General features: G+C 42.5%; 1 protein-coding gene across 1 annotated transcript in view; it reads right to left on the bottom strand.

Moving 5' to 3' along the window:
- The window catches only part of GRAMD2B (GRAM domain containing 2B), a 63,216-nt gene extending 60,605 nt beyond the window's left edge, over positions 1-2,611 (bottom strand). Inside the window, exon 1 of the mRNA XM_080920485.1 lies at positions 2,486-2,611. Coding sequence (XP_080776611.1) covers positions 2,486-2,568 — 83 coding nt within the window. The 5' untranslated portion in view covers positions 2,569-2,611. The remainder of the gene's footprint in view (positions 1-2,485) is intronic.
- Between the last annotated feature and the right edge of the window lie 11,720 nt (positions 2,612-14,331).

Here is a 14,331-nt window from a genome sequence, read left to right as displayed (position 1 = left end):
GTAAATTTTGCAACAGTTTACCAAAGACAGTAACAGGCAAGTATCTTAACTACAGGGAAGATTCAGTTAGAGATCAACTTTTTTTATGGTATCTTGTAATTTAACTTGGCAATGGCTACATTTGTGCCTAGTCCATCCCACAATTCTTTCAGGTTCCAGGAAGACAAATGCAAAACCACATTTACCCTTGAACTGACCGCCATGATTGTATAAGTAGGTACTGCGGTATTTGTTGACTTCAAACCAAGCTGTGAAATGGATGATTCCAAATGAAAGAATGTATCAGAACTATGAGCCTCAGAGGACTCAACATCTCCCTCTGTCTAAGCTTTGAATGAACAAACTTGTATCAATGCTATTGTAGAGTTTTCAAACAATCCAATACATGGCCTTATCTGAGGATCTAGACACCTAGGACACAAGGATTCCAAAGCTTGGCCGCTGTGGTAGACTTGGAGTCATCTTTCTTTGTGTAACTGGGAGCAGGCTTCCTTGGGTCTTGGATCAGGAGTTCCAAGACCTGGCTGTCTAGTTCTGCTTCTGATCCTCAGGGCTCCTGTCACAGACACTGTCTGTACCACAGTCAAAGGACTATCCACACTGAGTTTTCTTCAGAATATAGTATGTAGAAAGATGGTGAAGAGCAAAGGAAACAGGTATTATTTAATAGTCCACCTTTTTTCTCAGACTTTTTTATTTTTCTCCCTTTTGAGCCAGGGTCTTTCTCTGTAACCCTGGCTGTCCTGGAACTTGCTACGTAGATCAGATTGGCCTCACACTCATGAAGAGTCTCCTGCTTCTGCCTCCCAACTGCTAGGATTGGAGGCATGTGCCACCCATACCTGGTCATAGATCTGAATTATTATTATACAGCTGGATTTTATTCCGGGGCAAGAAAACATCTTTTTAAAATGGGAGTTTTACCTCTGGCAATGCTTTCCTTTCGTTGTAATATGTGGGAAATACACCACCTGTCGATCTTTTGGTAAGACCGAGTGAATGGTGAAGAACATTAAGCTTATGGTGTTGGACACTGAACGGCCAAGAGCTGCCAGAAGGCCAGAGACCCAGGAGAGAGTACGGCCACAGCCGTGAAAGAGCAAAGCAACCGAAGTGTTATCTTCGTCCCACATTTCCATGTAAACTCCACTGGCAGAGTCTAGAGCAGTGGTTCTCAACCTTCCCCATGCTGAGGCCTTCCATACAGCCACTTCTGTTGGAGGGACCCCCCCCCAGCCACAAAGTTAATTTGTTGCTACTTCATAACTGTAACTTTGCTACTGTTAAGAATCAGCATGCTGTGAAAGGGTCCTGGGACCCCTAAAGGAGTCATGACCCACAGGGGCGGTCTGCAGTCATGCACACAATCTTTATGTGGAACAAAGCTGTGGTCCGAGAACAAACAACAATAAAACGACTGACTGATGCGTGAAGTAATGCTAACAGAGACGGAGCCTTCACTATTAGAAATTGCCACTGATAGTAGTGTCAACAAAACACTGGAGACTCCCTCACAACTTCATACCATGAAATCAAGTCAGGCTTATTTGGATATTGATTGTACCGTGGGTTAATGTTTCAGTGATGTGGTGGCAAAGCAAATGAGCAAAGCTTAAAGTTTTTTTTTTTTTCCTTTATCTTTTTTGCTTTTAAAAAGAGGAACAAGAATAACAGTCGTTTAAAAACCATACCTCTGGGCTATTAAACAAACGCTCAGAGTAGCACAAGATGGGAAAATTTGTTTCTGGTTTGAAGATTTTATAGGTCGGATGATGTGCAAATCTCATATGCGCATGATTGCTTTAAAGGGACAGACATAACCATATTTAAAGTGTTTGCTGTAGTATATATCTCAGTGTTCACTATAAAGGTTGTTGTTGGTGGTGGTGGTGGTGTGTGTGTAAGGGCACACACTTTGAGGGAAAGATAAAGCATGCTTGTTTCTAACTACTCCTCTCTTAGGTGGAAACAGCGAGAAAGAATGAGGAGAGCCAAACACAAGCTCTAAACAAACAAAATACACATTCTTGTGAAAGCCAGCAACAGATGACCTGCTATAACCAAAGACGCCTGGATCTTCCCAGATGTCATTCAGAAATAGGACTGAAGCAACTGTTAGCACGGACTTTTGACATGGCTCCAAGATTTGAGCAGTTTCCCTAAATCTCCTTGGGGAATCAGAAAACATCAACTATAATTTCGGATCCAATAATTCTTATCACCACGGAACTGCCGGACAGACAATGCATTCTTCAGTGAGGAGAGGAAGGGAGGAGGCAGGAAGGGAAAGCGGGAAAGAAAGAGCTGGAGAGAGGGACAGACAGACAGACACACACACAGAGACAGAGAGAGACAGAGACAGAGAGAAGGACAGAGAAAGAGACATGTATAAGGGCTGTCTCTACAGAAGTTCTGAAAGCCTTTCCCATCTGAACGCAGGCTAACAATTCATCTGGGCGCGTCGCGTCCAGCAGAGGTCACTTACTGGGCCGGGCCAACTTTTCCTTCTCTCTTGGTAAGCACTTTGGCCGGTTTGGCGTCCTCCAACTCTTGCTGGAGCTCGGTCATCGGGGCCGCGTCCCGAGCGTATCCCAGGACTCGGATCCCTATTCCGGGCTCCCGGCTCCCGGTTCTCCCGCACCCTAGCGCTGCGCATCCAGGCGGCAGAGCTGCGGGGCCGCCAACATGGACACGTTGGACCCGGTGCGATTGGTCCGAGCTAGGCTGGGAAAGCCCAGAGGGAGGGAAGGGGAGGGTCGAAGCAAAGTGACAGCCTTTTCCCCCAACCCAGGAGATCGAGGAGGAGCAAATGGAAACCTGTTGAACTAGTCTTTCAGGGAGTGGACGCTAATTGGCCAAGCAGTTGAAACATTTGCCTAACACAGTAGCCGCCTGCTGTTCTAGGTCCCCCCCCCACCTCCAATCCAGCAGGCAGTAGGGCGTGGGTGGGTGGGGGAAGTAGACAGGGGGTATCGGCGAGCAGTACTGAGTGGCGGTGGCTCACGCCAGTGTCCTGCGAACCGGCCCACCTTTTCGTCTAAATTTTGGGCAGTCTTGTCTCACTGAACACCGCCTCTCGATGCTAACGATCGAGCCCCTCAGTTTGTCAAGCAGGAACAAGGGGAACAAGTATTCACCTAGCTAAACCCCTCTAGTTCTTCAGTGGGAAAGAGATGGGAGATGGGAGAGGCAGTGAACCAATCAACGAAACTTCCTTAGCAATCTTGGCGGGGGTGTGGCTTGGCTGAATAATATTCCATTACCAGGTGTACGTCTTCCACAGTAGATGTTGTGTTTTTATTTATCCACGGACGAACATTTGGGGGCGCCCCACCTTCTGCCGTTCTGAACGATGCTGCTATGAACCGGTGTCCAAGTATCTGTTCAAATCCTCGCCTCCATTCCTTTGAATGCTATTCTAAAAGTAGACTTGCTGAGTCACGTGGTGCTCTGTGTTTAACTTTATGCAAAGCCATGAGCCGGCTGTTTTGTTGCGTGAGTACGGTGAGTATTCAGGGTAACCCATACAGCTGAGTTAAAGAGCGCTAAAATACTCATTCTTCAGCATTTCTTAGGACTTCTGTGAGGCAGAGCTGGGGGAGGTCATAGAGGTGGGTTGATTATTTTACTTACTAAGTTTTTAATTACATCACCAAACAGCTAATTTGTTTTTTCTTCCAGCTTTTGTCTTTGTAATTTTATAAACTCTATTATAAAAATTGCAAATAAATAACATCGCAAAAGTAACCAGAGCCAAACTCTATACAACTGAGTAAGCATCTCTACAGTTAGAACTGGCGTTCTGGCTGGGTGTTAATGGTGCATACTTTTAGTTCCAGCACTCAAGAGGAAAAGGCAGACAGATCTCTGTGAGTTCCAGGCTAACCTGGTCTATAGAGCAAGTTCCAGGGCAGCCAGGGCCCCTGTCTTTAAAACAGGATTGGCATTTGGAACAAAAGCTCTGAAACTCCACATTCAATTTTACACTTTCGGTATGCAATATATTTTATGTTCTTGTTCACCACTAAAACCAAAGAGACTCCCCATAGAGCTAGAAAACAGGTAACTCCCTCTTCTCTGCGTTCTTTCTCCTGTGCCCAGTCTTTCCGCGTCTCCTAATGCAGACTTCCTTGTTCTCTTTTCCTGTTGCACTATATCCACATGTACATTTGTTCACCTATATTATTCACCTAATTCCTCAGATGGAGAGAACACGTCGTTTCTTCTTTTCTGAGATTGTATGTCTTTGCTTAATATAGTACATTCTAACTCCATCAATTTTTCTACAATGTTTAAGCTTCATTTTCCTTTAGAACTGAATAGTGTGTGTGTGTGTGTGTGTGTGTGTATGTGTGTATGTGTAACTTTCATGATCCATTAATCCATTAATGGACAAGGGGGTTGATTCCAATTCTTTGCTCCAGCGAATAAGACAGTGATTATCAGGGAGATGCAAATGTCTCTGTGGTAGTGTAGGCATGGCACTATCTGGACATATCCCCAGGAGTGCAATTGTGGCCATGTGGTAGTTCTTTTTTTTTTTTTTTTTTTTTTTTTTTAAATAATCTCCAAACTGATGTCCACAATGGCTGCATTAGTTTGCATCCCCACCACCAGTGAAGAAGGGCTCTCACTGAATTATTGTACAACAAAGTCAAGCACAGCATATAAAACATAGCATCAGTTGAGCAACAGTAGACAGACAGAAGATGTGGCTTAAGAGATGGTTTTTTTCTTTGTTTTTATTTTTTTTACTTTGCTCTTTGACTTTGTGCTGATATGAAACTCATTACTTTTCTTCTTTCAGGCTTATGGAAATCTAAATTATTTTCTAATATCAAAGAAGAATTCTAACCATAGCCTTTCCATCACTGAGATAACTTTGATCGAAAACCTGAAATTCTCATTTTTTTTTTTTTTTTTTTTTTTTTTGGAGTTAGATGCCTCAAGTCATTTAGAATATTGATCAAAGGTTATTTAGATTGGTCGGATATACTGCACATCTGTCACAAACCCAAGGGCAGAGTTCAAAGAATGAGTTTGGAAATTAGAGTAGAGATGTGGTTGTGGTGTGTAACCAGATGGTTTCCTAATTCTCGGCATATGGCAGGGCACACATTTATTAGTCAACATGACCATGCATTAGCTGGCTTCGTAGGCTGGGGAGGTCACTTGAGGGCTGGCGATATATTTTGGAAGATGCCTGTGAAATTTCAGGAAGAACGCTGGAGACTGTAGTTATTTGCCCAGCGTGCACGATCAAACTATCTCAGAGACACTTGTCAGCCCAGTAATACTGGAGAGCTTCATTCTCAGGCTTAAAGAAAAGTTGTAAGAATGGAAGTTGAGAAATATTCCTGGAGGCTAGCCACTCTTGAACCCTTTATGTTAAATAGGAAAGTCTGCTAGGCACACTCTTTACAGTAGAAGAGCATATTGTAAGCTATGGAAGTACCTGCTGCAGAGCTTTAATAACAAGACATGGGGTAGCTCTCCCTTTGGGCTGGTAGACCTGGGTTTTATAAGCAAGCAGGCTGAGCAAGCCAGGGGAAGCAAGCCAGTAAGCAACATCCCTCCACGGCCTCTGCATCAGCTCCTGCCTCCAGGTTTCTGCCCTGTTTGAGCTCCGTCCTAACTTCCTTCAACAGTGATGTGGAAGTATAAGCCAAATATTTCATCCCCCCAAAGAAAAAAATAAAACACAATAAAATCAAAACAAAAGAATGATTTTGAATCAATATTTTTCAACCCAGATAATAGTGTATCTTGGGACACTGAACCAATTGAGTCTTCTGCCTAGAGATAAAACAGGAACCACATTTACTATCTGTGTTGAGAGGAAAGGGCAGAGTGGTATAAATTCTAGGGCTAGAGGGTAGTTCAAACCCACCAGCATACATCTGGTTCCATTGGAACACAAGAGGCAATGCAAAATCTTCCTCATTTCATTTTTTTAAAGTTCTTAAGAATTTAAATTATATTTTTAAGGCAGGATCTAGACCACAGCTAGCCTTGAACTCTCACCACACCTGGCTTGTGACGTTGAAGATTGAACTCCAGAGCTTTGTGCATGCCAGCCAAGCACTGAAGTACATCTTTCCCCTACTTTCAGGACTACGCAAGAACGAAACAAGGCTTAGAGGAGTGACCCTTCCAAGCCCATATGTTAAAAGCACATTGCTCAGCTCATGGCAGGACTGGAGAAGGGGTAAATTCTTAGGTATGAGACCTAATGGGATGAAGTTAGGTCACAGATATTCTCAAGAAAATCGTGACCTGGTTCTTCCTAGTTTCTTTTGCTTTCCAGCTACTACAGGGTCAGCACCTTTCTCTGGCATACTCCCTCATCACACTACACTTCCTCTTAGCAACTTCCAAAATAATAAATCATCAGTGCAGCTGACTGTGAACTGTAATCTTCAATACTGTGAACCAATATTCATCTTTCCTTTTCTGTAAATTGATTATCTCAGTTATTTTGTTACAGTAACGAGAAGCTAACATACCACATAAACAATAAATTAAAATCCACCCCATATTTTAAAAAACATGCCCATCTTCTAAATGATAAATGTTACTGACCACGGTTTGTAAGGTAGAGGGCGTATAAAGTCACCCACACTGGCTTTTTGATGGAATCCAAGCTCTTAGGTCTAGCAATGGGAGGACCTGGTATTTGAACTTAGGTCTTCTAAAGAAGGTCTTAGGTCTTGCTAACTTCTTTTCTTATTTTCTAATGCACATTTAGGTATGGGTAGAGGTATTTACTGAGAATTTCATACATGCCTGAGATAGTTTGTTTACACTTGGTCCAGGGAGTGGCACTATTAGAAGATGTGACCTTGTTGGAGTAGGTGTGTCACTGTGGGTGTGGGCTTTAAGACCCTCATCCCAGCTACTTGGAAACCAGTATTCTGCTAGCAGCAGCCTTCAGATGAAGATGTAGAACTCTCAGCTTTGCCTGAACTATGGCTGCCTAGATGCTGCTGTGCTCCCACCTTGATAATAATGGACTGAACCTCTGAACTTGTAAGCCAGCCCCAATTAAATGTTGTCCTTAAAAGAGTTGTTTTGGTCACTGTGTCTGTTCACAGTAGTAAAACTCTAAGAGAACGCCTATAATGTGTTTTGAGTAAATTCATTCTCATTCCACTCCCTGCACCTCTTCCCCTACCCCTCTCCACTGTTCCTTTCCAACTTAGTGTGTGTGTGTTTAAAAATCCCATGAATCTGTTTAATGTTGTTCATGTGCATGGCTGTAGAGCCATCTACTGAAGCATGGGTAGCATCTCAGGGGATGCATCCCTAAAGGAAACTAATCCTTCCTCGATAACCATCAGTTGCCAGTAACTCCTCAACTGTGGATGGGACAACATCCCTGCTCCTTCCTTGGTCCATGCTGGGATTTTTCTTTGGCTTGATCTTGTACAAGTCTCATACATGCAGTCCATCTGCTGTGAACTCAGGTGTGCAACTGCCCCATCATGCCAATCAAATGCTGTTTTGCTGCTGATCTGCTACTTAACTCTTACATCTTTCTGTCACTGTGATCTCTGAGCCCTAGAGAAAAGGGATATAATATAAATGTCCTATTCAGAACTGAGCACTTCATAGTCTCTCATTCTCAGTATGTTGACCAGTTTGGGCCTCTATATTTGTTGCCATCTATTGCAAAGAGAAACTTCTCTGGTGAGGATTGAGAAATGCACTTATCTATGGGTCTAAAGACAAGAACGTAGGGGGGAATTTATTACTATGCCCGTCTAGAACAGTAGTAGTATTAAGTTTTCTCCAAGGGCCTATGACCTAGATAGTCATAGGTTGTTGGCCCAGTTAACAGTACCAGGCACACACTCCATCTTGTTCAGTGCCAACTTCTTAACACAACATCAGCGTAGTCACTTCTGCGTCAGATTCTTCTCTGGGATCTGTTTCACATTTGTACTTTGTCTTCATTCTTACTGGAGGGAAATGGGAAACTGTTGTCTACCACACACTAAACAAAACTTAAAAATCAAAACTTCAACACTATTAAAAGATGAGTGTGATCTTTAGGCTCAACAATAATAACAGAAACAACAACAACAAAACAGTGCTCCCTAGAAGATGAAGGCCCAGTTTTCTAGCCTTTGGGGTGGGGGTGCGGTGGGGGAGCAGGTTCTTGTAGGATTATAGAAGGCCGAATAATGCAAAACACATTTTGTTGACGGCAAAGAATAGATGCTATGTTGGAGTGTGTTGAAAGAAATTTTTAGTAGGAACCCATAGATGTGAATACAATATGTTTGTAGAAACAACTTGTTCAAATGACTGACCCCAGGGTGCCCCACCCTAATTGATATGCCTACTGTGCAACAGCCCCTGTATCTCTGGATCAGTGAATGTTGTGGAAGAAGAAGAAGAAAGATTGTAGGTACCAGAGAACCAGGATGTCTCCTATATGCATGACAGGAAAGCTGCACCCATTAAATCTCAACAATACAATTGCCTGAACAAGTCTTGCATAATGATAACTCCAGTTGACACGTGTCTTAGTCAGTGTTTCTATTGCCGTGAACAGACACCATGACCATGGCAACTGTTATAAAGTAAAACATTTAATTGGGGCTGGCTTATAGGTTCAGAGGTTTGATCCATTATCATCATGGTGGGAAGCATGGTGGCATGTAGGCAGACATGGTGCTGGAGAAGGTGCTGAGAGTTTTACATCTGTATTCAAGGACATCAGGAAAGAGAGACACTGGCCTGTCCTGAGCATCTGAAACCTGAAAGCCCACCTCCAACAAAGCCACACCTACTCCAACAAGGCCATACCTTCTAATAGTGCCCCTCTCTAGTGACCAAGCATTCCAATTTATTAGCCTATGGGGGCTATTTCTATTTAAGCTACCTCAATATGTCAATGTGAATGGGAGAAATTTCCCATGCATAGATGAAGAACTGCAGACTGTCAATGGCTGCTCAGAGAGGAATAATCAGTCTTCTTCAGAGATAATTGCCTTTATAGGTTATCTAATCCCCAGTGACTAGACCTAGACACATATGTATATGAGCAACATGAAATGGCCTCAGTAAGTTTTATGTGTGTATGTCTGTAATTGAACACTTATGTATGTAATATATATATATATATATACACATATATATGCAAGTGTGTGTAACAATAACCATTTAAGAAGAAGAGGTTATAAATTTGAGGGCAAATGGGTAGATAGGAGAAATTGGAGGGGCAGGAGGGGGAGTGGAAATGGTTTAAGTATAGTACTAATATGAAGTTCTCAAGAAAATAAAAATTTAAATTAGAAATAGCTGTATTTGTAGAGAAAGAAATGTTTGAATTTAGAGCTATTTCTGGTGGCTATATTGGAAGATCCCAGTTGTTCTGTAACTAATCCTCTGAAACTGTAGGGCTTCCAAAAGTAATTTATTATTATCTCTGATAGTTCTATGAGTTGACTATACTCAGCTAGATGTTTGCCACTCATCTGAGTCCAGTAACATGGAGCCCAGGGATGGAATCATTAGACTCACCAAGCTAGATATGCAAGATGCATTTTCATTGGAAGAACTGGCCCTTTAGGTGGACTGACCAGCTGGGCTGAGGGTCAGCAGGACGTTCTAGTTTCCCTGTGTGTTATTCTACTGAGTGGTGAGCTGTGGCTTACACACACACACACACACACACACACACACACACACATACATACATTGAGATCTTGGTACACTTGGTTTTTCTGTTGTTACTTTGTTTTGTTTTGCTTTGTTTTGACTTGTTGGGACCATATGTCCTACAAAACAAGGTTGAATCTACATGTTATTTATGTACCATCACTGGAAGTCACGTAGCATTAGGTATGTTGGATGGTATTCATTAAAGGTGTACAGCAGACCAGCCTAGATTCAAGATGTAATTACTAGAAGCCAGGTCACCAGGGAACATGGTTAGAGACCAGCTGCCACAGAGTAGCCCTTTGAACTTTCTTGCTAGGCCTGTGAGTTAACAGACGTGTCTAACAGCACTGTTTTAAATATATGAAATTTGAAAGTGAGCAAAAGAATGTTATGAGTTCTATGTTCTAGATGTAGAAACCAAAATTTGACAAGTATAACCAGCCTCAGATATAAGTAATTTTAGGGAAAATGCAGGTCGGCCTACACTGGTGGCATCTACACTGAACATGTATGGAGACATTTCCCACTTGTATGACAACTTTTTACATAGAATTTCCATGATGATGTTAGAGATAGTAAATGACTAGAGATTAAATGCAGATTTTATACCAGTTTCTGTACAGGACTCGAGCCTCACTGGCTTTTGATGTTAGAAACAGTCCTCAGAGGATGCTAAGGGACCACTGTATCTGAGAGGCACCATTTCTCAATGCAGAAGAGAACCAAAGAAAAAGGCACTGTATCAGTTCAATGCATAAGAAATACAAAGACAACGAAACAGAAAAAAAGTAGATGGGGAGGGAGGCATGTTTACATAGGATGATCAGGAAAGCATCCAGAGGTGACAAGATCCCAAAACAAGGACCCTATCTGGTGTTTTCAATACTGTATCCAAAAGTGTCAGCTTCATGTTAGGTGTTCAATGAATATTTGTCAAGTGAATGAATCACTGAGTAGCCCTTTATAACCACTGATACCCAACCACACTCCTTGCAGCTAACCATTGACTGAACATATGGATCCCAATGGAGGAGTTAGAGAAAGGACTGAAGAAGCTGAAGGGGTTGTCAACCCCATAGGAAAAACAACAATATCAACCAACCACACCCCTAGAGCTCCCAGGGATTAAATCACCAACCAAAGAGTACACATGGAGCCACCCATGGTTCCAGCTGCATATATAGCAGAGGATGGCCTTGCCAACGGAAGGAGAGGCCCATGGTCCTGTGAAGGCTTGATGCCCCAGTGTAGGAGGATGCCAGGGCAGGTAGGATGGAGGGAGTGGGTGGTTGGGTGGGGGAGCACCCTCATAGAGGGAGGGGGAGGAGGTATGGGCAAGGGGGATTCCAGAGGGGAAAACAGGAAAGGGGATAACATTTGAAATGTAAATAAAGAAAATATTTAATTTTAAAAAAAGGGAAAAAAAGAGTATAGAATTCTCACTGACCTAAGATATTTGAACACTGGTATGTTTTTCCCCCACTTCATGCTGGGGAAGGGAGTGAATAAAAAAGATATAATAAAGAATTTCTCCTCACAACTTAAAAAGAAAACCACCAGCTCATTCTGTGTCATTTTTCTGCTAGTTAAGGACATGTGCCCCTTAACAAAAGAGGAGAGTCCAAGACTCACAGATGCTCTAGCCCACGAGTCACTGTTTATAGCACACAGATACAAGGCAGAGCTGCAGAGTCTAGAAACATCCACATAGCCTCTTCTTTTCCTTGTCTTTGCACAGTGCCTCCATCGACGGACCTGGCCTTCCTTCCCTCTGTCATCTTTCTACAGGTTCTGCTTTCCTCCTGTGCAGTGCTTGACAGTGTGGCCCACCATTGTTCTTGTCCCGAAGCAGCTAATATTTAATTATTGCTAGAATTGTGTCGGCCCATCAGACTTTGTTACCTCTGTCACGTATGTTTCATTGCTTGCTCTGACTTTACTCGTCCCCTTTTAATACCTTCATCGTTGTTTTGGACAAATTCTTCTGGTGTTCTCTCACCTCCCAATTCTTTCATGTCTGTGCTCCTGTTTCTCTTGCAACACTGGTTCTCAAGAATTAAGTTAGCCCAGAAGAAACAGGTAAGAAGCGTAACAGAAGAGTAGTGGAAAAGATATAAAATCTTTGTTCTCTGGTCAGTTAGCTGTAGAGTTACATTGAGTTTTGGCTCAGTCTTAAAAATAGACCCCTGGTTTGAGGGAAATTATTCTCAGTCTCCCCTTTTCCTCCCTCTCTTCCTTCCTTGTTTTCTTCCTTCCAACGTTTTTTTTTGGGGGGTGGGGGGAATAGGGATAATCCCGTTATGGACCAGGTCATATTCTGGGTGATAGAGCTATATAAACAAACAGGTAGCATGCTTGCTCTAAGTGACTTTACAGTTTTGTGGGAGAACATATCTACAGACAGACATTTACCAAGCGTGTGTACCTAGACAGGTTTCATAACTAGATGCTTGGTACGAAGTACTGTCATGGTGTCAAAGAGTCGAGGGAGAAGGGCTGTCCAGTTGTTCCCATTCTTTTGTCTTGGGCCACAGAAGCCACGTCCCCTCCTCCACATCTGCATAACTATTTAGAACTGGTCCCAGTCTGGAAGTCAGGAGAACTGGGCTTCAGTCCAAGAGCCCTGTGCTTTGTGGTGGAATGTGAATCTATTAATGGAGCACAGAATGAAAGTACCCTCGATGCCTTAAGAGCAGGTCTGGGGAGAACAACAGTCTTTCTGCTTCAACCCAATCTAAGTGCCTTGGAGGGGGAGACACATGAGATTTTTGTGGGAAACAATTGCAAAACAAAGGACGTTTCTTGGGGGTAATTATTACAATCCGTTCATCAGAGAAGATGGGCTTCTGTTTTCTTTTCACTGGGCTGTGAGCATTAGTTTTTACTTAAAACAAAACAGAAACAAAAACAAACAATCCAGATGGAATCAGTGCATTTCTCTGTGTGTTAAGGTCATAGACGAGTTAAAATCAGAATTCAAATGCAATTTTTATTTTTTATTGTAACCAAATAAATTAGCTAAGAACTAATGTTCTTTATATCAGCTGATAGGTAATAGTCTGTCTACCAAGACATGTATCTCAAGGAGAGTCCTTGGGATGCCTAGTGCTATAAACTTTAAGAGTGTAAAGGCAGATCTGTAGTAGAGAGCACAAAGCATCCCTGGAGGGCACTGTTGGGTATCATCTTGGTTTCTCTCTTATCCCAGATGTTGCCACAGTGTTTGTTTATTTTTGCCCTTAGATGTTCAGGGTGGTGGGGGGCAAGGATTGTTTGTGCTGTCCTTTCAGTAAACAGCTCTTCCTGTTGGAAGGAAAAGTTTCACACCCTGGAACTGAACCCGGATCAGGGGTAGAATAGGAAGAGCTCAGTAGAATGAGGGTCAGGCTGACTTGAGACTCCATATAAATTCTACAGCCTTGGATGGATGACTCACTTCCCTCATTTGTGGGCCCCTGGGAATGGGAGTAGCAGCTGCATTTACTTCCTAGAACCATTAAGGAATTTGAAAAAGTCATTGTGTTGTGAATAGCATGCCAACACATACTAAGCATTAGATTGCTCCTAACTATTAACTGTCAGTATTAAACTGTTAACCAAAGAATTTCTTTTAACAAGTCAGGAATGTGGCTGTCCCTCCGTTGATCAAGGCTTAGTAGTTAAAGTTAACCCACAGTATATAGGGCACTAATGTCAACATGCTGGAGGAAGTTACTAATGCTTCATGAGACGCGACCCATGCTGTCCTCTCAGGACTCAATCTTATCCAGGCCAATTTATTCATTTCAGGAGTTAAGGCTATGTCCTTAGGTTAGAGGTGTGCACATATTTAACTTGCTAAATCTCTGTTCTGTTGTCCAATGCAGGTCTTCCTACTTCACACACACCCTGAAAAGATAGTTCTTAACACACAACTTTATCTTGATGAAGTAAAAGCTTCATTTGAGTCAGGAGTTAATCGGTATTAACTTAGTTATCAGTATTAACTTAATAAACAGCATTAACTCTTGCAGCTCGCTTTGCTGGGGACAATTCTGATACATTCCTACCACCTGGCATTCTTTTTATTTATTTATTTATTTATTTATTTATTTATTTATTTATTTATTTATTTATTTATTTTTACTGAGTTTTATTGGATATATTTTATTTATATTTCAAATGTTATCCCCTTTCTCAGATTCCCCTCCATCTCTTCTATCCCATCTCCCCCTGCTTCTATGAAGGTGTTTACCCATCTCCCCATCTCCCTGACATTCCCCTACACTGGGGCATAGAGCCTTGGCAGGACCAAGGACTTCTTCTCCCATTGATGCCCAACAAGGCCATCCTCTGCTACATGTGCAACTGGAACCAAGGGTCTATTCATGTGTACTCTTTGGACAGTGGATTAATCCCTGGGAGCTGTGGTTGGTTGGTATTGCTGTTCTTATGAGGTTGCAAACTCCTCCAACTCCTTAAAAAAGGAGGATAGTTTAACTCCTCCATTGGGGACTCTGTTCTCAGTTCAATGGTTGGCTGTGAGCATCCACCTCTGTATTTGTGATGATCTGGCAAAGCCTCTCAGGAGACAGCTATATCAAGCTCCTGTCAGCACGCACTTCTTGGCATCAGCAATATTGTTTGGGTTTGGTGGCTGTATATGGGCTGGATCCCGGG

Source organism: Micromys minutus (genome assembly GCF_963924665.1).
Source record: "Micromys minutus genome assembly, chromosome: 8".
Classification (NCBI taxonomy): Eukaryota; Metazoa; Chordata; class Mammalia; order Rodentia; family Muridae; genus Micromys; species Micromys minutus.
This window is presented reverse-complemented; position numbering and strand designations above follow the sequence as displayed.